Here is a 20,738-nt window from a genome sequence, read left to right on the forward strand (position 1 = left end):
GCTCACACATGCTATGGGCGTATGTGAAATGACACCCCAAAATAAATTCTGCTGCTTCTCCTGAGTACGGGGATACCACATATGTGGGACTTTTTGGGAGCCTAGCCGCGTACAGGGCCCCGAAAACCAAGCACCGCCTTCAGGCTTTCTAAGGGCGTAAATTTTTGATTTCACGCCTCACTACCTATTACAGTTTTGAAGGCCATAAAATGCCAAGATGGCACAAAACCCCCACAAATGACCCCATTTTAGAAAGTAGACACCCCAAGCTATTTGCTGAGAGGCATGTTGAGTCCATGGAATATTTTATATTTTGCCACAAGTTGCGGGAAAATTACAAACTTTTTTTTTTTTTTTTTTTTTTTCACAAAGTTGTCACTAAATGATATATTGCTCATGCATGCCATGGGCATATGTGAAATGACACCCCAAAATAAATTCTGCTGCTTCTCCTGAGTACGGGGATACCACATATGTGGGACTTTTTGGGAGCCTAGCCGCGTACGGGGCCCCGAAAACCAAGCACCGCCTTCAGGCTTTCTAAGGGCGTAATTTTTTGAGTTCACTTCTCACTACCTATTACAGTTTTGAAGGCCATAAAATGCCAAGATGGCACAAAACCCCCACAAATGACCCCATTTTAGAAAGTAGACACCCCAAGCTATTTGCTGAGAGGCATGTTGAGTCCATGGAATATTTTATATTTTGCCACAAGTTGCGGGAAAATTACAAACTTTTTTTTTTTTTCACAAAGTTGTCACTAAATGATATATTGCTCACGCATGCCATGGGCATATGTGAAATGACACCCCAAAATAAATTCTGCTGCTTCTCCTGAGTACGGGGATACCACATATGTGGGACTTTTTGGGAGCCTAGCCGCGTACGGGGCCCCAAAAACCAAGCACCGCCTTCAGGCTTTCTAAGGGCGTTACAGTTTTGAAGGCCATAAAATGCCAAGATGGCACAAACCCCCCCCCCCAAATGACCCCATTTTAGAAAGTAGACACCCCTAAATTTAGGGGTACACTAGTGAGACTAGGTAATAAATGGCGGGTGCCCTGAAACTATAAAAAAATAACTAACCAACCAGCGTCACCTGTAACAGTTATATGGTGATCACTGGTGAAAGGGTTAACTAGGGGGCAATCAGGGGGCTTTATGCGGTAGTATATGGGGGTCCCTGGCGCTATAAAAAGCTGCGGCGAACCTAAATACCTACCTGCCTAACTAGCGTCACCTGTGACACTAATACAGCGATCAGAAAAACGATCGCTTATTAGGCTGGGTTCACACTGGAGCGATGCGGGAACGCCACGAATGCGCGGCGGGTTCCCGCATCGCATGCCTCCCGGCGGCAGTTCACACTGCCCTATGCGAACTGCTGGGAGTGTCAGTGAAATGTTAATGACACCCCCAGATCAGTTCGCATATCGCAGTGCGATCTGCAAACTTGGATCGCATGGTGTGAACACCCATGCGATCCGATTCTGCTGCGGACCAAAAAAAGGGTCCCGTGCGAGTTTGCGGCGGGTGCGGCGGGTGCGACACGAATTCAGCCATACTATCTGTATAGCTGAACTCGAATCGCACAGAGATCGGATGTGATTTGCACTGCAGTGCGGTGCGAATCACATCCGTTCTCATAAACCGCTGCAATGTGAACCCAGCCTTAGTGACACTGGCGACGGGGGGTGATCACGGGGTTAAACCTTTATTGGGGGGGTTAGGGGGGTACCTTAGAACTAAAGGGGGCTAACCCTAACTGCCCTAACAGTTATTAGTCACAAATGACACCTGCCGGGTGATCAGGGGGTTAAACCTTTATTAGGTAATAAATGGCGGGTGCCCTGAAACTATAAAAAAATAACTAACCAACCAGCGTCACCTGTAACAGTTATATGGTGATCACTGGTGAAAGGGTTAACTAGGGGGCAATCAGGGGGCTTTATGCGGTAGTATATGGGGGTCCCTAGCGCTATAAAAAGCTGCGGCGAACCTAAATACCTACCTGCCTAACTAGCGTCACCTGTGACACTAATACGGCGATCAGAAAAATGATCGCTTATTAGGCTGGGTTCACACTGGAGCGATGCGGAAACGCCGCGAATCCGCGGCGGGTTCCCGCATCGCATGCCTCCCGGCGGCAGTTCACACTGCCCTATGCGAACTGCTGGGAGTGTCAGTGAAATGTTACTGACACCCCCAGATCAGTTCGCATATCGCAGTGCGATCTGCAAACTCGGATCGCATGGTGTGAACACCCATGCGATCCGATTCTGCTGCGGGCCAAAAAAAGGGTCCCGTGCGAATTTGCGGCGGGTGCGGCGGGTGTGGCGGGTGCGGCGGGTGCGGCGAATGGCTGAACTCGAATCGCACAGAGATCGGATGTGATTTGCACTGCAGTGCGGTGCGAATCACATTCGTTCTCATAAACCGCTGCAATGTGAACCCAGCCTTAGTGACACTGGCGACGGGGGGTGATCACGGGGTTAAACCTTTATTGGGGGGGTTAGGGGGGTACATTAGAACTAAAGGGGGCTAACCCTAACTGCCCTAACAGTTATTACAGTCACAAATGACACCAATGCAAAAAAAAAAAAAAAAAAAAAAAAAATGACATTGGTGTCACTGTGACTGGGGGGCAGGGGTAATTGGGGGGGTGATCGGGGGGTAAAGGGGGGGTGTGAGTGTGCCTGGCATGTTCTACTGTGTGTGGGATGTGTTGGTGCAACTCACTGATCCGCTCTCCTCCGTGTCGGAACGAAAAATACCGACACGGAGGAGAGAATACATCACTTCCTCTCCTGTGTTTACATTACAGGAGAGGAAGTGATGTCACCGGGGATTTCCATTCGTCGGGAGCGATCGCGAGGGGGTGGCCATGAATGAATGGCCGTCCCCTCGTCCGGGATCGCTCCCGAACGAAAACCGACCGCCGCAGGCACCGGGCGGGGGCCCGATCGGGCCCCCGACCCGCGGGAGGCAAAGCACGTACATGTACGTGCTTATGCCTGCCCGTGCCATTCTGATGACGTACATCGGCGTGAGGCGGTCGGCAAGTGGTTAACAACCGATGACTCGTCAGCTGCCCGCTGCCTGCTGAATGTAAACAGGATTGCCAGCAAATAGGAATTCAGAAAGAAAAATCCATACCAGACCCTTTTCCAAGCATAAAAGGAAAATACGAATTAGAATCGTTCCAAAAATTTGGAATTCAAGAAGGAAATTCATGAAGTAAATGAAACTAAACGAAACAAGTTCCAAAACGAAATTAGTAACTTAACAAACCTATCCAAAATGAAATGAAACAAATGTTTCCATTCTTCACATGTCTACTTTCATAGAAAAATTTGAAATTTGAAATTTAATTTGCAAACATTTTTATGTTCTGTAATATTTTATAGGGTCCAATGCTGGCAAACATATACCTATTCCTTACACAGAGCCACAGATAATATCTGTAAGCTTCTGGTGCCTATATATCCCAACTGATCTGTTAATGTAGAAATAAGTATGGAGCTTATCATCAGCAAGACCAAACACAATACTTACAATTAGGTGTATAGTATCCCCACGTCTTATCCTTATTATAATCTGCTGTTGTAGAGCACCAGAGACGTCCACCAGAGCTTCCATCACCAGTACAGCCCCAATACACCTTGGAACTATACTTGAATGGGAAGACACAGGGCTGACCATTAGCGTTTCCACCTACAGCATAGGTCACTGGCAAAAAAAAGTATAATACATTTACCAAGCAAGGGAAAATAATATACATACACACATTTTATATAACTATAATGAATACAAAAATGTATCAAGGAAGAGTAAAAAGAGTAAAAATGTGAGGAATCACAAAATATACATTAGACCTTTTATAGTGCAGAGGAACCATAACTGCTGAAAACTACTTCATAGGCTTAGTTGACCATAACCAAATTACATATAGAAATGTGAACCCTGTCCAAGTAATACACAGAAAGATTTGAATTGGAAGAGCAAAAGCCACAACTTTGTTGGGTTAAAACAACATATTTTATGACCAACATCTTTTTAAAAGCAACATAAATTGACATAGACGTTAGGCGAGCGTTATGCCTCTTTTAGCAAGGCCTCGTCTGCATGTAGTTGGTAGATGGAGTGTGTACTGCTTTATAAGCTAGAGTGGGTGGAATCCAAGTCAGACAGGAGTATGGGAACAAGATATCCCTGAATTATGCTATATAGGTTTGTAGCCTGGAAAAGAGAGGTCCACTTAGTCAGGGCCGTTTTAAGGCAGGGCAAAAGGGGGAGCTGCCCTGGGCCCTATCATTGTTGTGGGGCCCAAAGCAGCTGCCCTTATATTTGCCAACTATCCTGGTTTAAATTCCCTGGCCCCTTGAGGTTTTAGTCCTGTGCTGTGTCCCAATATCTCAGTGTGAGGTGCTGCAACTAAGGCTACCCAACTCTGCCCTATTGTTGTGTACAGATGACTCACCTGCAGACCCCGTGTTTACATGTCAATTACAAGCATTCATATGTAAACAGCGGCAGCATTGATATGTATGTCATGCCCCCCTGAGGTCATATCCACAGTAATCTCTAGCAACCAATCAACAAGCAGAAATCATGTGCTGTAACCACTAGCAACTACTCAGTGAGCCATAATGTGTGCTGTAACCTCTAGCAACCAGTCAGTGAGTGGTAATGATACACTGTAACCTCTGGCAACCAATCGCAATAGCTGCCTGATCCGATTCAGTAAATGATTTTGAGTCTACCTGCTATTTATTGTACGTGTCAGAGCAGGTAGAGAGCTAAACTGCATGGGGGGGGAGCCCCAAGAAAAGTTTTGCCCAGGGTCCAATCAATATTAAAGACGGCCCTGCCTTCAGTGCTAGGCAGACCACAGACTCCGGATGAGGGTGTACAGTAGGCAGATTCATGGTGGAGGGATGGAGAGATGGCTGGACTTTCATGTTTATAGCATTGTAGATTTATAGAGTTGTACTGTATTGCTGGCCTGAAGTGTAGAATTGATAAAGTGCCTATGTGGAGTTGATCTATTAAATCACAGTAAAACTGCTAATAGGCTATTTGTGTGAGCATTCTTTTATTTGTGGAGGTGGGCCTCAAGCCAGGAGAATGTGAAAAGAAGAGGGAAGGTGCCCTTGACCAGCTTTTACTATTCTTTAAACAGTACAACAGATAATATCTGTAATCTTCTGGGGTCTATACATCCCAACTGTCTTGTTAATGTAAAGATAAGTATGGAGATTCTATAAACCCACAGCATATCATCAGCAAGACCAAACACAACACTTACATTTTTGTGGACAGTATCCCCACTTCTTATCCTTATTATAATCCCCTGTTGTAGAGCACCAGAGACGCCCTTCGGAGCTGTCATCACCGGTACAGCCCCAATACGACTTGGACTTATACTTAAATGGAAAGACACAGGGCTGACCATTAGCGTTTCCACCTACAGCATAAATCACTGTGGAAAGAAGTATAACAGAGTTATCAAGCAAAGGAAAATAATATACAGAAGCCCTTCTCTATAAATATAATAGAGATGTGAGTAATCCCATATTAACCATCAGACCTTTCATAGTATAGAAGAACCATAACTGCTAAGAACTATAGGTTTAGTTGACTGTAACCCAGATACATATAGAAATATGAACTCTGCCTAATTAACAAACAAGACAATGTGTAATGGAAGGGCAAAGCCACTGCTTTAGTGGGTTAAAATTGATTTTTTTGCACCAAAATCTTTAATAAACTAACATAAATTGACATAAATTGAGCACCCATAATTGTTATATTCATAACATTCGTTTGAAACATCTCTTCACCATCAGGACAAGTGTCCAGCTAAACATCCAGCTAAAGCAAGGGAAGGTGAGGTAGTTTTTGATTGCTACTAGTCACTTTACAAGAGGTCAGTGTCCCACCCCTCACACACTTTAAGTTGCCACCAACTCTTCCTCCCGCCCAGAGATGAGAAAAACCCAAAACCATTAATCCCTGAGTGAGGCTTTAAAACTGAACTTCAAGATTTGCAAATTGTGTCTAGCTATAAGAGTCGTGTGTATTCATACTTAAATCTTGGTGTGCTTTGTATATTTCGGCCAGATCTGAGCATCAATCCAGTGTTAGACATTACTTCTGTGCAAGAGCTTCCTGTAAAAAGGTCGGTCACTGCTGCTCTCTCTCCTTGTGCAGGGGGACTGTTTTTTTCTCCGCCCCCCTCCTGTGTTTTTCTGAAGACAGCCTGTGGTGGGTTTGGCCTGCTTGGCCCCTTGCACAGCTTTACTCTCTGCACAGTTTATTATTGATGTCACTGCTAAATTTGAGGCTTGTTCACATTGAGGTTAAGAGGTGGTAAAAGCCTGCAGTTGAGCTGTGTTTTTACAACCTACAACTGCTCCCCCTATAGCTAAAGCCGTGGCAGGAATGATATCCCCTGTGCTTTTGGCAGGCATAGAACCTGCTAAATGCAAACAATTAAAGTAAATGGGGCCACTCTGCAAGCACCCCGTAACTGCGTGCAATGTCCAAAAGTATACACCCCAAGAGAGGCATGTTGAGTCCATAGAAGATTTTATTTTGTTGCCACAAGTTTTTGCAAAAGTACAAAAAAATGTTTATTTTTTTATTTTTTTCACTTTAACAAGATATTTCTCACACGTGTCATGGGTACTGTATATGTGGAATTATGTATATATGTGTCTTTCACGCTACTAGGAGTGATAAATAATGGTGTCTATCTGAAAATTAAGTGACGTGATATATAAAATTGTTGCAAAATCGAAGGTGCTCACATTAACACAATGAATAATAAATTAAATATGGAGTTATTTTGCGCAAAAACCACCCCCTAAACTCACATATTCTTTTTTCTTGGGTAAAAGGTTTAATCCCTGCCGCAACTGTTATGCATGCCGACACTCTAAACAATTTCAAAGAGAATGCACAGAATTCACAGCGGCTAATACAGACTTTTAAAATTAGAGATTTTATAGGATGCCATACTGAAGGAGTTGTATATGTATTACAGTGTAGCTGCAATCTCCAATATGCAGGCAGGACAAAAAGGACCCTCAAAGTAAGATTACAGGAACATGTCCAAAATGTCAAAAATGGCTTCCCCAAGCACAATGTATCCAGACATTTTGCCCAGGTACATAACAAAGACCCCTCACAACTCAAATTTTGGGGTATAGAAAAATATAACAAGGCATGGAGGGGCAGCCATAAGGTCAGAACCATTAGCCAAAAAGAATCCAAATGGATATACACCATGAGGACCCTTGTACCTGAAGGTATGAACGTAGAGTTCGACCTCAACTGTTTTTAAGTAATTTTTAACCACTTTCAATTATTTACATGATTACACCTTGGGTTTCTCCCATTAGACATGTGTTGCCCCCTTTTTTACATATATGAGTTATTTTTAATTCTATTTGTTTATTTCATTTTATTTTTTATTATTAAATATAATAGTCCATCTGTTGTAATATGTATATAGATGGCTTATGTTCTATATGTACATATATATATACATTTTTTGATTATTAATATGACAGTCATGTGCACTGTATATTACGTAACTATTATTTATTAATTGTAAGTTCTCTAGGGCGCTCTCTTGTTTCACCTATAACGTACAACTGATTTAGCCCATTTCCATACTTAATTTCAGATTTCTTCTATTTCCCATTATTGTCATGTGACTGGTTGCTATGACATATTTGGGCGCTAGCATGTATGTGATTTTCATAAATTTTACCTTTTATCAACTGCAGTATTTTAGAGTTACACTACACCTGTCTGCATTATATTTATGGAAAGGGTTATTTAAAACCATACCATTATTAGTTAATTCGATGCCCACTGTTTAAGAATGACAGATACATACTACATATGAATCATCACTAAATCAGTATACATCATAAACACAGCAGGATCCACCAAAAAGATGGGCGCGTCTATATATATAGGACACTATTTATTTCCTGCCTAATCCACAAGAAAATGGCCACCATTCACATTACATCGACATCGATAAAATGGTTATGATGTAAACAATACATTACCACAACAAAGATGGGCGCGCAGATACTTACAGTTTTCACGATATATAAACCAGAGCTTTACAACCAATCCAGTTCCCCAGTTGAAGACACATGACGTGTCGTAAACGCGTAAGGAGTGGCTGGAGTCAGACATGTACCAGGAAGAAACGTGAGAGGGTGCTGAGAACGCCATATACAGTCATTCTATTTTGCTAGTTTTTTATGTTACAATGTAAGCCCGTGTACACACGGTCGGAGATTTCGACAACCAAATCCGTCGGAGTAATTCAGACGGATTAATTCTGGAAGAGGTCCGGAAGTGATGTTGCATACACATGGTCGGACTAAGTTGTTGGAAAATCCGATTGTACATAACGTGATGACGTTATTTCATTACGACGGGACTACGTTCAGGCTAATAGCCAATAGCTTTGGTCTAGGAATTTGATCGGAGATCGGAGTAGGCTACACATGATCGGAGTATGTCCGATCGGAGCATTTTGTCTGAAAATTTTACCGGCAAGTCTGAAAAATTGGTCCGTCGGATATTCCGATGGAAACAGTCCGATGCAGACCACACACAGTCGGAATATGCGACAAAATGCTCCGATAGGAAACATTCCGACGGAATCTCTGACCGTGTGTACAAGGGCTAAGAGTCCACTTTTAGGCACTTAATAAATACTTTTAAGTCTTTTTAAACATACTGCACCAGCAAGGGCTTCTTTTTCTCTCTTCCTTCCTTTTGTTTATATTATGGTAATGCCGGAGTGATCCAGGACTTATATGTGAAGGAGTTTGAAAGGGAGAGGCACCCTGGGCATTATCTTCAGCATATCTCTATCCAACAGGATCCTTTATAGAAGTATTTGGAGAACATCTACCATATTTTGATGTGAGACAATGCTTAGCTATAAGGTGATAGTTCTGAGAGACCGTAATTGAGGAAGAGCGTATATGGAATAATATCATCAATAAATCACTATCATTATATTCAGCGATTTATCTGTAATATTTTTGATATACATCGATGTGATTTGGAGGATGCTATTATTTTTCATAGACTATTAATCCATCTTATCTATATTTTTGGACTTTTTAAATACCTGACGTTTTAATTTTTATGCATTTATATTATCTGTTGTCATAGAGGACAATACATTTTTTTCCACCTTTTAGATATTTCATTGATTTATTCTGTTGACACACTTTAGATAATTTTTGTCACTTTTATGCTTGTATCACTCTATGGACAGATCTTTATCAGCACCACGTCACTTTATGTATTGATTTTTGCACTGTGACACTTTATTTATGCAATCAGTTGGATATTTTATTATCTATTTATTAGATAGTACTACACAATTATGTAGTCACGTGGAACATTTTCGTTTGTTTCACTACGTTTTTTTGATTTTAATTGCGCAAAATTACTCCATATTTAATACATATGTGGAATTACACCAAAAACACATTCTGCTACTTCTCCTCAGTATGGGGATACCCCGTGAGAGACTTTTTGGCAACCTAGCCATGTGCAGGGGCCCAAAATCCAATGAGCACCTTCAGGCTTTCAAGGGACATTAATTACGCATTGGATTTGCAGACTACTTATCACATTTTTGGAGACCATAAAATGCCAGGAAAGTATAAACATCCTCAAATTACCCCTTGTTGGAAAGTATACATCCAAGGTATTTGCTGAGAGTCATGTTGAGTCTTTGGAAAATCTTATTTTTTGCCACAAGTTTTTGGAAAATTAAAAAAAATATATATAAATATTTTTTACACAAACTTTTTACTTTACTGAGATATTTCTCACACATTTAATGGGTATATGTGGCATTACACCCCAAATCAAATTCTGTTAGTTCTCCTGAGTATGGGGATACTGCTTGTGTGAGACTTTTTTGGGAGCCTAGCTGCGTACTGGGGCCCAAAATCCAATGAGCACCTTCAGGCTTTCAAAGGGCGTAACATAGGCATTTAATGTCCTGACTACCTATTAGTTTTGGAGGCCCCAAAATGCGAGGATAGTGCAAACATCCCTCAAATAACCCCTTTTTGGATAGTAGACACTCTAAGGTAGTGGCATGGTGAGTATTTTGCAGATCTCATTTTTTGTCGCATGGTTTAGAAAAACTCAAAAAGAAAATACAAAATACATTTTCATTTTCTTTCTTCATTTTCCAAAAACTTGTAGTAACAAACAAGTATAGTTTGGATTGTGACCAGTGTGACAGAACTCACTGTCACTGTGCGTTTTGGAGGGGGATGTGGGCTGGTCTCCTACACACAGACTATGACCCAGCAGAGAATGGGAGATTTGGGGGTTATTTGCCGCCTCCCGCAAACCAGGAGAAGACGCCACCTCCAGGAATTTGTGCCCGTGGCCGCCGGATCATTGGAGCCGGGTGAACGCGGTATCTGTGGCTGGCCTCGTGGAGCCATTTCCGACTTCCTAAACCTATTGGCCTGGCTGGGCTAAATATAGACGTTTATTCCACAAACAATCTTTTAGATGATAAAGGCATATAAAAGATGGTGGTACTGTAATGCCGTCCCTATATAAGTTGCATGCCTTCTCCACATCCTCCCCCTCTTGTTATTGTGTTTAAGTATGTTACGTCTTGGCACGTAGGCAAAAGGTGTGTAGGCACATCCCAGCGGGGATGTGTAAGGAGGGGCTGCCTGCTTGTCATAATCCCTCTATGTATTTCAACTGTAGTTTCTGTTTGAATGTACAAGTGTCGAGTTCCCATTGGTTCTTCCATTGTACCCTACCCCCTCTATGACAAGGCTAAGGGGAGTGTCCCTAACTGTGTTTAAAGGTGTATGTTTTGTACTTAATAAACAGCTAATGCTCTGCATGTTTAACCCTCAACATCTGTGTGGTTTGACTCGTGACTGGGGGTTAAAGGCTGGTTATTGCGAGTCTGCTGGCTGAGGGTGCGTTTGGTAAATAGGAGACACAGGTCTGACAGAGGTGCCCAGGTGGGGTGTCCGAGATCCATCACAACCAGGATACTGACCCAGACAGACACTATACTAGTAATGGCAGTAATCAGTAACTTATAGTGTAACTGTGATAGTGTGGTGGGCAATCAGGGACTGGCACTGCACTGGCTGAGGAGGATGCTAACTGACACAATCTGACATCACTAGTGACCATAATCAGTATTAGTACTGTACACTGATACTGTACCAATGCCACTGGCTGGGTGACAGGGGTGATCAGAAGGGCAATCAAAGGGGTAAACTGTGTGCCTAACAACAAGCCTATGTGTGCTGTGTTTACTCACAGACTGTCTGGCTTTCTTCCCTGATTTAAACTCTGAATGGTAAATGAATAGGGTTGCCAACTCTCCAGGATTGACACGGACAGTCCTGGTTTTGAATCATGTGTCTATGTTTCAGGCCGCCTGAAACCCGGACACATTATTCAGAAAGGACTGCAGTTCCCCAAGTAACTGCGTACCACAACCACCAAGTACATAGTTGTGCGCATGGGCCCGACCCCCATACGTGGACAGGAGAGGAGAGATGGCTCAATCTGCTCCTCTTCCTCCCAACCTTGCCCTTCTGTATGCCCACCAACACTTCAATCCCCGTGTTCTGTACCTAGAAATTTGAAGCTCAGCATACAATGTGAATGTATGGTTATGATGTCTGAGCCTCCATCCTTGGGTGAGCGGGCTCACTATCCAATGTCCGTGAGTACACTAAGGTAAGGGGGACTCAGATGTAAGGGGTGCCAAGTGGACTCTGTTGTAAGGGGGGCTTTGGAAACCTTGATTTAAGGGGGAATCCTGGGAACTCTAAAGTAACTGGGAGCTTTGGTGAGAAGAAACACCCTTACATCAGAGTTCTCCTTTACATCGCATTCATCCTTAAAAAAAAAATGGCCGTGTGCAGCTAAAGTGTTCGGGTTTGGCTTGAAGGAAAGGTGGCAACCCTATAAATGAAATCAGGGAGAAAGCCAGATTTGTTTGTGTGTTTACTAACACACACAGATCTGTGCTGTCATTGGACACAGCAATGAATAGGTTCAAAGCCAAAATCATTGGCTGCGAGTCTGCTGATGAACTTGTGCTGTGTCCAATCACAGCATGAGAGGCAGGGGGCGTACAGATGTACCTGTAAACCAAGGAGTTCAGCTGTCAGGTGAAGCCTCCGGCCAGCAATAAAATTACTACTGGATCATTGGCAAATGTATAAGTGAATAGCAATATATTTCAATACAAAGAGCAAGTCAATATGACTGCAAAAATAAAGGGTGCATGCCCCCTCAAATGTGAAAAAAAATTGAATCAAAACATTATTCTCAAAAGAGGTGATGTGCTCAAATACACAACACAAAGAATGGACACTTTGTCAGTAGAAGAGAGCACTATTCTTTGACGAAACACTTTGGCCGGAGTCTGGCCAGTGGCATCATTATGCCCGCCGATGTCTAGGCGGTGGTGCTTTACATGTCTCTTTACGATTAATATGTTACTTTGTAAAGCACCACCATGGAGACGCCAGTAGGCCAGATCCTACTAAATGCATTTTGTCACAGAACAGAGCTCTTGTCACGGTCGTTCCACTATCCCGATCGTACCAAGGAGACTTACCCGCAGGTTTCCTGTACAAGGGGATCGTCGGTGCCCTCGGACGCGGGTTGGCGCAAACGAACGCACGCGAGTGCATGTAGTCCCCAACAGGCGCACGCGGGTGCGCGTTGACACGAGCGGGCGCACGCGGGTGCGCGACAAGCCGAACGGGCGTACGCGGGTACGCGGGGTCACGAACGGGAGCACGGTTACCCGCGGGGGTACGCAAACGTACCGTGCGACCGTTCTTGGCGCCCAACAGCCTATTTAAGGGATCAGCTCCTGCTCCACAGTGCTGTCCTGTCTACAGCGTTCCTGAGACTTCTGCTACCTGTTCCTGTGTGTGTGTTCCTGATACAGTACCCGGCCTGTTCTTTGACCTTGCCTGTTTGCCGCCTGCCTCCGACCCTTTGCCTGATTGACCACGCTTCTGCCTTCTGCCTCTGTACCTCTGCTGCCTGATAGTTGCCGACCCGGCTCGCCTCTGACCACGCCTGCCTGTCTACCTGAAGTCCAGCACTGACTTCTTCTGTGGTTCCTGCCTGTCCACCTGTGCCAGCTGTCCAGCAGTTCCCACCCAGCGCTGGTGGTGCCTACCGTTCCAGTCTACTACCTGTTCCGGCTGTGCCTGCTATCTGCTATCCGGCCTGGCACTTGTGTCCTCCGGACTCCTGAATCCCTGTCTCCATCTCCAGGGGCTCTCGAGCCGGAGGCTTACGAGGCGCCGCTCCCTGCACATTTGGGCTCTCCAACCAGGTACGTGACAGTACAGGACAGCCATGTCTGAGCCCTCGCAGGGAGCGTCTCCAATGGATGAACTTTGCCATCATCTAGCCGGCCTCACCCAGGCCGTGAAGAACCTGCAAGAAGGCTACGGCCGCTTGGAAGAACGGGTCCAAGCCCTGTCTGCCGCAGCCCCAGCTGTCCCTGGGCCTCCAGGTCCACCTTCAGTGGTAATGATGCCGCCAGAACCAAGGGTCCCTACGCCAGACCGTTTCTCCGGCAACCGGAACAAGTTCAGGGCCTTTCGGAACTCCTGCGAGCTCTTTTTCGCTCTTCAACCCCGGACCTTTTCTCTCGAGGCAACAAAAGTGGGGTTCGTCATCTCTCTACTAACCGACGAACCTCAGGCCTGGGCACATCGTCTCCTAGAACGAAAAGACCCCTCTCTGGACTCTTTAAACGCTTTCTTTCAAGCAATGTCTCGGCTGTATGAAGACCCCCAGCTTGCTGCTACCGCAGAAGCAGCCTTGCACGTGCTCCAACAAGGTCGCAGGCCAGTAGAGGACTATGTGTCTGAGTTCAGGCGCTGGAGTGCTGACACGGAGTGGAATAACTCAGCCCTCCGCTACCAGTTCCGCATGGGACTCTCGGAAGCATTGAAAGATGAACTGGCTCGCGTGGGAACCCCTGAAACCCTTGAAGCGCTCATCGACCTCTCAGTCCAGATCGATAGGCGTCTAAGAGAGCGTCGTCTGGAGCCTTCCTCTTCCACTTCTCGCCCGGTCTGGATGCTGCCATGGGTTCCTAGTTCCAACCCCCCGGTCCCTCCTGTTCCATCTTCTCCGGATTCATCAGAGCCTATGCAACTGGGTCTACTACGCCCATCTCTGACGCCCGAGGAGCGCCAACGCCGAAGAGCCGGTAACCTTTGCCTCTATTGCGGGGAATCAGGACATTATGTTCGCACTTGCCCCGCCAAGTCGCGTAAGTGCCTCCTTATACCTCCTGCTTCTCCTCCTACTCTGCCTAGTACCAGTACCACCTCTCACCTGGCTGTGCCTCTTCTTTTACAGTTTTCCGGAAAGACTATCAGCGTCAACGCGATTATTGACTCTGGGGCCTGCAGCGGCTTTATGGACTTGTCCTTTGCCTTGAGAAACAACATTCCCCTTCGGCCTAGGGTAAAGGGACTTTGATAGGAAGAGAAGAGGGGAACTCGACCTCCAGGTCGGGGACAAGGTCTGGTTGTCTACATTGAATTTGAAGTTAGCTTGCCCATCCAGGAAGCTGGGCCCGAAGTTTGTGGGTCCATTCCCCATTCTAAGGAAGTTAAATGATGTGGCCTTTGAGCTGAAACTCCCGGAGTCGTTTCGGATCCATCCGGTCTTTCATGTCTCGTTACTCAGACCTGCGGTTCCGGACCCCTTTGCCGATCAGAGGGCCAACCCCCCAGAACCTGTGATGATTGATGGGGAGTTAGAATATGAGGTCGAATCCATTCTGGACTGCAGGAAGAGACGGAACCAAACCCAGTTCCTGGTTAAGTGGAAGGGATATGGTCCTGAGGAAAATTCGTGGGAACCAGAGTCCAACCTGCATGCTAAAAGACTGATCCGTGCCTTCAAGAGGACCCATCCGGATAAGATGACACAGTTGGGCATCCGGAGGTTGCCCCTTGGGGGGGGGGCAATGTCATGGTCGTTCCACTATCCCGATCGTACCAAGGAGACTTACCCGCAGGTTTCCTGTACAAGGGGATCGTCGGTGCCCTCGGACGCGGGTTGGCGCAAACGAACGCATGCGAGTGCATGTAGTCCCCAACAGGCGCACGCGGGTGCGCGTTGACACGAGCGGGCGCACGCGGGTGCGCGACAAGCCGAACGGGCGTACGCGGGTACGCGGGGTCAAGAACGGGAGCACGGTTACCCGCGGGGGTACGCAAACGTACCGTGCGACCGTTCTTGGCGCCCAACAGCCTATTTAAGGGATCAGCTCCTGCTCCACAGTGCTGTCCTGTCTACAGCATTCCTGAGACTTCTGCTACCTGTTCCTGTGTGTGTGTTCCTGATACAGTACCCGGCCTGTTCTTTGACCTTGCCTGTTTGCCGCCTGCCTCCGACCCTTTGCCTGATTGACCACGCTTCTGCCTTCTGCCTCTGTACCTCTGCTGCCTGATAGTTGCCGACCCGGCTCGCCTCTGACCACGCCTGCCTGTCTACCTGAAGTCCAGCACTGACTTCTTCTGTGGTTCCTGCCTGTCCACCTGTGCCAGCTGTCCAGCAGTTCCCGCCCAGCGCTGGTGGTGCCTACCGTTCCAGTCTACTACCTGTTCCGGCTGTGCCTGCTATCTGCTATCCGGCCTGGCACTTGTGTCCTCCGGACTCCTGAATCCCTGTCTCCATCTCCAGGGGCTCTCGAGCCGGAGGCTTACGAGGCGCCGCTCCCTGCACATTTGGGCTCTCCAACCAGGTACGTGACAGCTCTCTTTCCCTGATGACATCTGTTCTGTGTGCAGTATGTTTGGCACGTGACCTCTTTTGAAACAATTGTGTTTTCATTCTATCTAGAGCTTGTTTCACATTTAAGGAGACATACACTCTTTATTTTTGCAGTCATATTGACTTGTTCTTTGTAAAGAAATATAATGCTACTTATTTATACATTATGTTGATTCTTGATGCCACTTTTTGTTTATGCACTATTGTTGATTAACAATTATTGATATATTGTATTGAATTAGATATTTTATCTTTGCACTCTCTGACTACAAATTTAAAAGGATTGCGCACCTATTTTTAGTTTATATTTCCTTTATTTTCACCTGGTGATTCTGCCAGTAGCACATTTCCTGTGCTAGGGTGGCTACACTCACTCCTCCACTGTATCTATGGATTGCCACCCAGACTGCCTTCCCTTTAATGACGGGTGAAGTATCATTGAAATGGAAAAATGCCAATGTGGTTCCTATATTTAATGGCTTAAGGACGGCCCCATAGTAGATATACAGAATTATGTAGATATACGTTATTCTGCACTTCCGCCCAAGGGGCTTGCACGTGAGTGCTGCCGTCGGCCTGCTTCTGCTGTTACTATTTACAGCTGAAGCCGGTCTGCAGGTGCCAAGCACTGGATGTTCCCTGGCACCCACCAATAGTCAAGTAGATACACAGAATGGAGATCTGCCTATGTAGACAAGGCAGATCTCCATTCTGACAGGGGAGAAGGGTAGGATTTTGTGTCCCTCTAAAGCAGGGAATAAAATGTATCACTTCCCTGAGTAAAAGCAGCACACATAGTACAGTAAAACACTGGCTAAGCACACAGTTAACTCTTTGATCGCCCTAGATGTTTAACCTCTTCCCAGTCGTGTCATTATTACAGTGACAGTGCATATTCTTAGCACGGATCACTGTATTAGTGTCACTGGTTCCCACAGTGTCAAAAGTGTCAGTGTCCAATTGCCCACTGCAATATTGCAGTTGCTAATTGCCGCTATTATTAGTAATAAATAAATAAGTAAAAATTCCAGTATAGATACCATAGTTTGTAGATGCTATAACTTTTGCACAAACCAATCAATATTGGGATTTTTTTTTACCACAAATATGTAGCAGAATACATATTGGTCTAAATTCATGAAGAAATTCGTTTTTTTTATTTTTTATTTATTGGATATGTTTTATTGCAGAATGTATAAAAATATTGTTAAACCCACAGCATATTATCAGCAAAACCAAACACAACACTTACCTTTTTGTTGACAGTATCCCCACTTCTTATTCATATTATAATCCGCTGTTGTAGAGCACCAGAGACGCCCATCAGAGGTTCCATCACCAGTACAGTCCATATACCACTTGGAGTTATAAATAAATGGGAAGACACAGGGCTCACCATCAGCATTTCCACCTACAGCATAAGTCTCTGTGGGAAAAAGTATAACAGAGTTACCAAGCAAGAGAAAATAATATACAAAAGTCCTTCTCTATAAACATAATGATACAAAAACGTGTCAAGGAAGTGTAAAAAGAGTAATAATGCAAGGAATCCCAGACTAGCCATCAGACCTTTTATAGTGTAGAAGAACTATTGGCTTAGTTAACTGTAACCCAAATACATATGGAAACGTGAAGCCTGTCCAGTTAATGAACACATTGATGCCTTTGGGGGCCATTTTAGGTTGGTACACGAGAAGGACCCCAAAAACCTCATTTTCTATGGAGCAGATAAGGTCAGCAGACATTGGAGGGGCTCGAACCGCCCCAGTGCTATCAAACTGGGGCGGTGCGCTTACGGGATGCTAGAAAAAGTCCTGCAAGCATCATCTATGGGTGGTTTGGGAGCGCTGTATACACCACTCCCAATATGCCTCTACCCATTGCAATTAATGGGCAGTGCGTTCAAAGCACCTGAAAAACGCTTCGGAAGCGCCACAACATGAGTGTTTTTAACCCCTTCTTTGGCTGCTAGCGGGGGTTAAAAGCATCCTGCTAGTGGTCAAAAAGTGCTGCTTACACAGGGATATAGCACTGTTAAAACAAGCTGTGTTTTACCACTAACACATGGGTGACCCCAGTGTGAAAGGGGTCTAAAAAGGGAGATATCCCATAATGAAAGGAGTTGGATATGATGGCCTCCCATGATCGCGCCTGCTACTGGGAACACAGATTGAGGTAAAGAGGCAATTAGCAGCTCTTTACCATGTGATCAGCTGTGCCCAATCACAATGGATCACAAAGTCAACAGAAGCTGGTTACCGGCTCTCTTCACCGCTCCTTCTCACGCTGTCAGTGCATGGAGAGGAGCAAAGAGCCAGTCAGTGCCACCTATCAGTGCCCCTCATTGCCACATATCAGTGCCCATCAATGCCACCTATCAGGACAGCCTATCAGTGCCTCTTCATCAGTGTCCACCAATACCACCTCATCAGTGCCCATCAGTGCTAACTCAGTGATGAAGAAAAATTACCTGTTTGAAAATGTAATAACAAACATGAATGACATTTTTTTTTCAAAATGTTCGGTTTTTATTTGTTTATTTAACAAATAATAATAAAAACAGTGTTTATTAAAAACAAACAAAAGAATGCTCTATATGTGTGAAAAAAAATGATAAAAAGTTTGTTTTGGTACAGTGTTGCATGACCGCACAATTGTCATTCAAAATGTGACAGCACTGAAAGCTGAAAATTGACCTGGGCAGGAAGGGGGTGAAAATGCCCAGTAACCTTTTTTCAGTACCCTGATTTAACTATTGGCTTTAATGAGTTTATATTTAATGGTACATTGTAATGTTTTACATATTACAGATTCATTATTTTTTATAGAAATGTCCAACTGAATTAAAATGTATACCCTTTTTTCCTATAATCTTTTGGAGCAGCTTGTAAAGGAAGTAGTGCCTATATTTCACCACAAGATGTCGCTAATGATAGATACAATACAATGAAGGGGAAAGATTCTTGGCAAATAATAAATGCAGCTAATTGGATTTTATATCTTTCTATTCGCTAAACATGTATACCGGCTTACAGTAGGTATAGACAAGAATAACCCCCCCCCCCCCCTTTAAAATAATCACATTTTGTTGCTTTTAAAAATTACACCATATCATGACCCAAAACAAAAATGTAATACCTTGCAGGTTACTAGTCCTTAGATGTGGTGGTTGCATTTGTTTTCTTTTTCAGACTTGTGTTCCTTCATTTTCATAATCAAAAAACAAATTCTTAAAGGGATTGTAAAGTGAATTATTTTTTTTTTTTTAAATAACAAACATGTTATACTTACCTCCACTGTGCAGCTCGTTTTGCACAGTGGCCCCAAACCTGGTCTTCTGGGGTCCCTCAGCGGCTGTCTCGGCTTCCTTCCTCTGATGCTTCTCACGTTCATGCGAGCTCCCTCGCATGGTGAGAAGCATCTGCGGGCGCACTCCCGTGATACAGCCGGCGGCTATAGCCGCTCGCTGTATCACACGGCCCGGCGCTCCGCTTCAGTGGATGTGATTGACAGCAGTGCAAGCCAATGGCTGCGCTGCTTTCCATCCATCCACTCCAGCCAATCAGCAGCCAGGCTGAACGGTGGAAAGGACATCGGGGGACGAGCCCGGGACATTCGAGGGGTGAGGTAAGTAAAACTGGGGGGCTGGGGGCGCCGGCACTGTCGGATGTTTTTTCACCTTAATGCATAGAATGCATTAAGGTGAAAAAACATTTACCTTTACAACCCCTTTAACATGCAGTGTATTTAAGATGAAAAAGCCGCACACTATCCAAATACAGGATCAAAAATATATACTAAAAATAGATGTGCTATCTTTTTAAGCACTTGCTTGCTGGGCACTTAAACCCCCCTCTTGCCCAGACCAATTTTCAGCTTTCAGCACTGATGCAATTTGAATGACAATTGCAGTCATACCACACTGTACTCAAATGAAATTTTTATCATTTTTTTCCACAAATAGAGCTTTCTTTTGGTGGTATTTAATCACAGCTGGGATTTTTATTTTTTGCTAAACAAAAAAAGATGGAAAACGTAGAAAAAAAAATCATGTTTAATAGTCTGTTATAAAATTTTGCAAACAGGTAATTTTTCTCCATTATTGATATGCGCTGATGAGGCTGCACTGATGGGCACAGATAAGGCGGCACTGATGGGCACAGATAAGATGGCACTGATGGGCACAGATAAGATGGCACTGATGGGTGGCACAGATAGGGTGGCACGGATGAGTGGCATGGATAGGTGGCACGGATGGGTGGCTCAGATGGGTACCACTGATAGATGGCACTGATGGGCCCTGATAGGTGGCACTGATGGGCACTGACACTTGGAAAAATTTGGAAGAATTGGTTAGGAAATAACATTCATCATATTAATTCTTTCAGCAAGACAATGATATTGGATTTGTACAGTTTCCATTACATATTAAACTGAGTGACCATGCAAAATGGATTCCCTTGAACCAGAGATTTTCCTTAAAAAATTAAATATTTTCCCTGGAGGCAATCCCAGATACCGCTGCAAAACTGTCCACACCCAACCCTCTCACCACCGAGGGGGAGGGGCAACCCCCAGAATCAAAGGCTTACAAGGGGTCACAGAATAAAAAGGGCCACCACAGGAAGGTAGAACAGAGGGAGGAGCACCTGAAAACAATGATTATGAGCTGTTATGCAGCGTACACACGATCGGAATTCTCGTCGGAAAAAGCTCTGATGGTTTTTCAGACTGAATTCCGATGGGATTTCGCTCAAGCTGTCTTGCCTACACACGGTCACACCAAATTCCGACCGCCAAGAACGCGGTGACGTACAACACGTAAAAGGGGACTGGAAAAAGGAAGTTCAATAGCC

At 44.7% G+C, this 20,738-nt stretch overlaps 1 protein-coding gene across 1 annotated transcript in view; it reads right to left on the bottom strand.

The window, feature by feature from the left end:
• The window catches only part of LOC143927602 (IgGFc-binding protein-like), a 41,575-nt gene that overhangs the window by 15,838 nt on the left and 4,999 nt on the right, over positions 1–20,738 (bottom strand). The window contains exons 2-4 of the mRNA XM_077451760.1: positions 17,135–17,308; positions 5,309–5,482; positions 3,556–3,729 (exon numbers count right to left, since the gene is read on the bottom strand). Of these exons, the coding sequence (XP_077307886.1) occupies positions 3,556–3,729; positions 5,309–5,482; positions 17,135–17,308 (522 nt within the window). The remainder of the gene's footprint in view (positions 1–3,555; positions 3,730–5,308; positions 5,483–17,134; positions 17,309–20,738) is intronic.

This window comes from Lithobates pipiens, unplaced genomic scaffold (genome assembly GCF_037356315.1).
Source record: "Lithobates pipiens isolate NorthernLeopardFrog02 unplaced genomic scaffold, aLitPip1_a1.2 Scaffold_23, whole genome shotgun sequence".
NCBI lineage: Eukaryota > Metazoa > Chordata > Amphibia > Anura > Ranidae > Lithobates > Lithobates pipiens.